The sequence below is a fragment of the Nothobranchius furzeri genome, chromosome 3, assembly GCF_043380555.1.
Source record: "Nothobranchius furzeri strain GRZ-AD chromosome 3, NfurGRZ-RIMD1, whole genome shotgun sequence".
NCBI lineage: Eukaryota > Metazoa > Chordata > Actinopteri > Cyprinodontiformes > Nothobranchiidae > Nothobranchius > Nothobranchius furzeri.
Window position 1 is genome coordinate 61,993,613 of NC_091743.1, and position 6,991 is coordinate 62,000,603.

Consider the following 6,991-nt stretch of genomic DNA (forward strand, 5'->3'; position numbering starts at 1 on the left):
CTTGGTCCACGTGGTGAATGATGAGGAATCCATTCACTCTCGTTTGGGGAGGTGGGATGTCCTTTCAGCCACCAGTCTCCGTCCGTTTCCCTTCATCTCCCGTTCTCTTCCTTTTTTTATTGCCTCTTAGCGAGTCTTCAAAGAGCCTCCAGCCTATAATTAGGGGGCGGATCCAAAGCGCCTCAAAACGCTTCCCCGCGTTAGAGCCCGACTTCATCCGAACCGTCCCGGGACTCAGAGCTGCGCCTCTCCCGCTCCCCTCCGCTTCCTAAGGATTTAGTTTCTCAGGGATGGCCGCATCTGTTCTGGAGGTAGGGAATGTAATTGTAAGTAAACCTCTTCATCTTTTTAAACCCAATTTTTAATGTGGATGTTGTTTAGTTTCAGCGACTTTTATTATAATTTACATAAATTAAGCCTCTTGTCTCAGTTTCCATCAAGTACGGCTTCTGTTCGTAAATCTGGTTTTAATTCCCCCCTAGACCAGGACTGACAGCAAACAACATTTTAAAACTTTTTTATTGCAATTTCTTTCCTGTGATTCCAAAAAAAAAAAAAAAAAAAAAAAAAACATAAATAAAGAAAATAGTTAAACTGCTATGGGGAGGAGAGCTCTGAGATAATTTACATCCAGAAGGAAAAGAAATTCAAATAGATCTCTGCACATGAAATTTGAATTGTAGTTTATAAAATACAGCAAAAGCTACTTCAATCACTACAAAATAGTCAGCTACAGCAACTATATTAATTAATAATTTCAGAGTATTTGCTGTGTTGTAAGCAAAAAAGGGTGTTTAATATTTTGTGCGATAATGTATTAGGTTATAATCTAAAATACTTTTTTAAAAATTGGGTGAAAAGGTTCAGCTTCCTCTCCAGAAATATTAAAAAAGTTCCAAACTCAGAGTGAGTTCAACAAATTCAGAGGAAGTTTCTCCTTGTCTGAGCAGCCGAACCTTCACAAGTGTAAACATCCAGTGCTTGAAATTACCTTGACTGGTTTGTAAATAAAAAGAGCAGAAAAGGCCAGCGAGGGCAGACAGACATGCGTTCTTTATTAGAGTTGACACTTCCAGAAGCAGCGGTAGCAGCGTGCCGCCACTTCCTGCAGACAGGCAGTCTCATTACCCCCCCTTGTTGTCTCCTCTCCTCCAGGAAGACACACGCTATGGCTCCAGTCCTCTGGCTATGTTAACTGCTACCTGCAACAAATTCGGTAGCACCAGCCCCATCAGGGATTCAGCCACACCTGGAAAAACCAGCAGCTCACCATTAAAGAAGCAATATACCATGACCTCTGACCTGCAGACAGCAAAGAATGGGCGGACGGCGGACGTCAGTGGCCTGGCGGACTCCTACACTGGCTCTTTCACCACAGCTGGTGGAGGAGGTGGGCTGCTTACTCCCACTGGAAGCCCTCCTCCTTCCACCGGAGGCTACGCTTCCGAATACAACCCTTTCTCCCACTCCTTCCAGAGCTCAGCCTCCCAGGATCCTTCTCTGTTAGTGTCCAAGACCCACGCTACGGCCGACTGTCTCGCCAGTGTTTATACCTCCCTGGACATGACACACCCTTACGGCTCCTGGTACAAAGCTGGAATCCATCCTGGTATAACTGCTGCTCCAGCTAACGCCACGACCTCCTGGTGGGACGTCCATTCCAACACCAACTGGCTGTCAGCTACACAGCCCCAATCCGATGGAGGCCTCCAGGCTTCGCTTCAGCCCGTAGCTCCACAGGCGTCCCTTAGCCCACAGCTGCCCAGTTACAGCTCCGACTTTACCCCTCTCAATCCAGCTCCATACCCCTCCGTGGGGCTGGGTTCCTCCTCGCATCTCCTACAGCCTTCCCAACACATGCTGCCCCAGGACATGTACAAGCCCAAGCCTGTTCCAAGTGCAGGTCTAATTGAGAATCCCATGGGCCTAAAGCCTTCTAGGGGATCAGGGGGCTACAGCGGAGGGGGTACACCCAGCAGGTCTTCATGTGACTGTCCCAACTGTCAGGAGCTGGAGAGGCTGGGAGCCTCAGCTGCAACCCTCAGGAAGAAACCGGTCCACAGCTGCCACATCCCGGGCTGTGGGAAAGTCTATGGAAAGGCGTCCCACCTAAAGGCCCACCTTCGCTGGCACACCGGCGAAAGGCCATTTGTTTGCAACTGGTTGTTCTGTGGGAAGCGTTTTACCCGCTCAGATGAACTGGAGAGGCACGTGCGCACGCACACCCGGGAGAAGAAGTTCACATGTCTGCTGTGCAACAAACGCTTCACACGCAGTGACCACCTCTCAAAGCATCAGAAGACCCACGCAGATTCAGCGATGCAGGGTAAGGCTGTAGCTGTAGAGGGAGATGCGGACCCTCAGAGTGAGGAGACCGCAGAGCTCAACTCCAACACCGTGCCCACCAACCCGGTCGCTGACCAAATCACCAATGGAGATGAGAAGACTGGCACAGCTAATGGAGTGGAGAACAGCAGTGGATTGTTGGAGATCTGACCCCATTAAGTCTTCCAAGTAATACTACACTCAGAAATGAAACTTTGAATTCATGTAGCTAAGTTTTGTCAACTGGTTCCACTAAACCTAAATGTCAGGAGTGATATAGATTTACTTTAACCATGACAACGTGTAACAATGGATCTAAATCTATAGAAACTAGGTTTAGTGGCATAATGTAGTAAAGTAAATTCAACATTTCATTTTCCAGTGTATTTTTTTTACATTATAGTTTATGGGGGAAGAAATTTTCTTTAAAATAATCAAATATATTTATTTCTTCAAACCATACAAAGAATATGAAGAAATGTTTGGAAAGACTTATTTTGCTAAATGACTGAACATATTGCAGGTAGAAAGTGTTTCATTTTCTCAAAATCACACACACACACACACACACACACACACACACACACACACACACACACACACACACACACACACACACACACACACACACACAAAGTCATGCAAGCCACAAACTTGCAAGCACAATTATATGCAGCCTTCCACATGCATACACACACACACACACCAGCAATTATATGAACACTGATATAACATGCACACGTCGACATTTGCATCCTCAAAAATAAACCATGAGCAAATGTGTAAGCATATATAACACATTCATGCATGCAGGCGCACCACAAAAGTATGCCTGTTCAGACACACATAAAAGTAAACATTCTCATGTGGACATTTAGCAGTCTGCACACATTTTCTGCCTTTCAAATGAGACAAACCACTGGGGAAATGTAATCTGCAAAGGCAGAAGGAAAAGAGCTCTGAGGCTGCAAAACAAAGTGGCTTTAGAACAGGATTTATGGTCAGGATGATGGAAGAGATGTAGTGTTACATGCTTGGAGAAAAATCTGATTTACAGCTGGACTTTCATACATATTCAATAATCCTGAGGCAATCAATAGTGTCTCAGTTATTTGTTCTCAAAGACGCCATATTGCAGGTGTTGTATTACACTTTTATGTTTTGCTTCTTTTGATGTCTAATTTAATTTTTTTCTATATTTACAAGAACAGTCTAATTTATGCCTTAAGTTATGTACATGGAAGGTTTTCTTGCTTCCTGCAGGAAGTTTTATGCCTTAAACAAAGAATGGTTACAGCAGGCCAAAAACAAAAACATTAAATTAAAACTTTTTTCCTTATTTATTAGTTATACAGTGGAGTTTAGAAATGTTTTCTTTTAAAGTTTTATTTATAGATCTTGAATATTAATGTGATTGTTAATTGTGTATCATTGTTTTATTTGTGACATTTTCACAAAGTAATTATAAGGGCTTTCTACTTTTTTGTACATACTATATATTGATTACAATGTATAGATTTTGTTACGTGTGCTATTTTTCTACATTTATATGTATTTTCTATGATTCGTGTAACTTTTCGCCATGTCTATTTTACTAACAAGAAAACATATTCATAACTTGTTGATTTTTCTGACTCGTGGTGAAGATGACCTTTCGGAATTTCCTGACTTTTTGTGAAAAGACTGTAAAAGATGCTGTAAATATAACGATGAAGCATGAAACCTCATAAATGCACATGTTGCTGTAAGATTCTTGGCGCAGGATCCTCAAAATGATGGTGCTTTCAAGAGTAAATAAATGATTTTTCCTCTGGTTTTATTTTACAAAAGAATTCTGAGATGGCAAATAAAGGAATAAAACAAAAAGCAGCTCCATCCTTCTGACCCTCAGGTTGGATTTTTTTGTGTTTTATGCCACACGACCGTGAAGCAAATACTTTCATTATCTTCTGTAACAAAAACAAAGTGATTCACTGAATTGAAGTTGACACAATGACCCTCTTTCAGAGAGCCACTGTAGTTACATTTAGCCAATTACTCTGCTCTTTTGGGCTGAGAGAGGTAATTACTTAGAGCAATGCTCCGACAGAGTGGCGAGAGATGAGAAGAGAGGATTAAGATGGGGTAGCTGTGGTTGTATTGTTTATGGAGGGAGGTGGTCAAACAAAGGACACCAATCCAGGCAGAGACGTGTGAAGAAATGGGAGATTTGGATACACAAACGCTCAAAAAGGAGCTAATCTGACAACGATTAGGCCATCTTTCTTGATGACATTTGCAGAAATTAGGAGTTGCTATAAGTGGATTTGAGCCTCTTTTTGTTTGTCTTGTTGTCAGTGTTTGAATAAAAACCAGGTTTAGGGATTGGGGAGTGGCTACTTGGACTCAAGTCTGGATGTTTAACTGAAAATTCTCACACTGCCTAAAGAAAAGTCCTAGAAATGGCCTGTATTTGTATAGCTACCTTCCTAGGGTTCTACAACCCCCCAAGGCGCTTTACCCATTCACACATACATTCTCACACTGGTGGTGATGAGCTACTAGCCACAGCTGCCCTGGAGTGCACTCGCACTGGCGTCACCGGTCCCTCCGACCACCACCAGCAGACAAGGCAGTTTAAGTGTCTTGCCCAAGGACACAACAGCAGTGTTCTCTGGTTGGAGCCAGGATCAAACCTGCAACCTTCCGATTACTGAACAACCTGCTCTACCTCCTGAGCTACTGCTGTCCTGATTCTGGTGAGGAAGTATTTCTTCCATTAAATCCAGTCGTTTTTAACAGCTTTAAGGTGATCAGAATATTAAAGTTCAGATGCAGCATCATGTAAAAAAGCTGCAAATTTTGCATGTGCTAAATAGTCTGTCACTCCTCTGGGCGAAGCCTTAGACGTCCTTTATTCCTAATCAGCTCCAGAAAAAACACACCTTCCCATGCTGACAGAGTAAAAGAAGCCTCAGTGTGGAGCAGTTCATCCGAAGAACATCTCTCTGACCTGTTATCACCAAACAGATGATTTCCCTTAAAAAAGTGACAAAAATATCAAAGAATTAAAGTTTTATCTTTTTCTCCATGTGTTTTATGAAGGGAAACAAACTGATGGCACCAGAGAGGTGAAGGGGAGACGGGTATACAGCTGGAAGCCGCCGGCTCTGCTGTTGTAACATTTACACATCCCAGGCTGCATGGTTCCAATTTGGGCTTCTAATGAGCTGTAGTTGAGGTCAATTTATATAAAACGTCCTGGGGCCAACGTAGTCATCAGGGACCAATATGTTTATGGTGGTCTGAAGTGGGCACACAGTTGAGTCTACAGCTTAAAAGGTTAATGCTGGGAACGGGGTATGGGCAGGGTGTGTCGGGCCAGCATATGAGGCTGGAGGGGAATGGTCAGTGGCTTATAAAACCTCTGTTGCTACTGGTATTTTCTGCCTTTTCTAAAATACACCCTCTCTGCAGCGGTGGTGGCTCTCTGTAACCTTGGCTTTATTTTTGCTCCTTTTATTTAGAAAGCCAGGAAACATTAAGTGTTGCTTCAAACAAGGTCATAAAAAGAAAGACATACATGCTCTGACACGTAACGGCAGAGGCTGGACAATCTGTTCCATATGGTTTGCCCACAAGCAGCCCTACTCCATTCACAAAAAATCAAACGGCTCCAGATTTAATGGGACAAAAAAAAAGGTTGTTTCAGAAGATCCTACACAAACACCTGTTAATACATCACTTCCAGGCCAACTAACAGAAGATAAACTTCAAAATATTCTCCCAAGCTGTGTTTGGTTAAGCTCCGACTTGATGAGTGACTTTATTTTAACGAGTTTCTCCTGAAGCGGGTTGGATTGCAGCTCTTTGGAAGACAAGCCCTCATCATAATGAACAGAACAAAATGCTAATTAACCTCTTTTCCTGCTATTATCTGATCCTAAGTGACTAATCATATAAAACAGTTGGCTGTGTTTTAGCATAGCCACAGGCATGAGCTCCTCTTCCTCCCAGTGCATACGGGATAGAGGGGGAACAAAAGCACAGGTGTCTGCAAGTGTGACTGGCTTTCTGTGATGGAGAACTGGAGGGGAACGGGGAAAGAATGTCACCATGCCCTGAGGCTAAAGATAAGGATGAGTGTGGTAAAAATGGTGGAGACTGGAGTCAACCATAACGTGACCTGGAGAACCGAAGAGGTCGGGCTGGCTGAAACAAAGACCAGGAGGAAAAAACATGAGATAAGACGGGGCAAAAGGTAAAAGGGCAAAGAAGTTGTAGTTTAGAGCTATCACAGCTCAATCAAATGATGTTCATTTTTTTATTTGAACTAAGAAATCAAGCATCCTCAGATGTCCACCTCTAATAATATTAATAATAATAATAATAATAATAATAATGCTTACTTTAAAGTTTGAAACGGAGTCCTTTACTGCCCAGTGCACAACTAAACAGGACAGTTTTGTTTATAGGAGCTGTGGGAGTGTTGTGGGTGACTCGGTGCCCCTTTAAAAAGATAATATGCTTCCCATTTAATAGCCTCCGGATGACAAATTGCTTCCAGGGGAAAATTAAGTTAAGACGTGTGACACGGAAAGACATATCTGGTCTGCTTAAGATGTTTGACACCCATACTTCCCATTCAGGGTGGATCGGGATTCTCTACAAAACATTTACTCAAAAG

At 42.8% G+C, this 6,991-nt stretch overlaps 1 protein-coding gene across 2 annotated transcripts; it reads left to right on the top strand.

Annotated features, from left to right (window-relative positions):
* The first annotated feature begins 201 nt into the window (after nucleotides 1–201).
* Nucleotides 202–2,632, top strand: sp7 (Sp7 transcription factor). Of its 2 annotated transcripts, none has more exons than XM_015959130.3 (2): nucleotides 202–326; nucleotides 1,156–2,632. In XM_015959130.3, the coding sequence occupies exons 1-2, from the start codon at nucleotides 291–293 to the stop codon at nucleotides 2,494–2,496; spliced, it is 1,377 nt and encodes a 458-aa protein (XP_015814616.3). In that variant the 5' UTR covers nucleotides 202–290; the 3' UTR covers nucleotides 2,497–2,632. The 2 variants fall into 2 exon arrangements, with proteins under 2 accessions (XP_015814616.3, XP_015814617.3); XM_015959131.3 differs by having other exon boundaries at nucleotides 209–311.
* The last annotated feature ends 4,359 nt before the right edge of the window (nucleotides 2,633–6,991 follow it).

Excerpts from the sequence above, each read along its gene's own strand:
- sp7 (XM_015959130.3), top strand. The coding sequence starts at position 291 with ATGGCCGCATCTGTTCTGGAGGTAGGGAATGTAATT. Across the intron at positions 327-1,155 it reads TGGAGGTAGGGAATGTAATT|GAAGACACACGCTATGGCTC; the intron begins GTAAGTAAACCT and ends CCTCTCCTCCAG.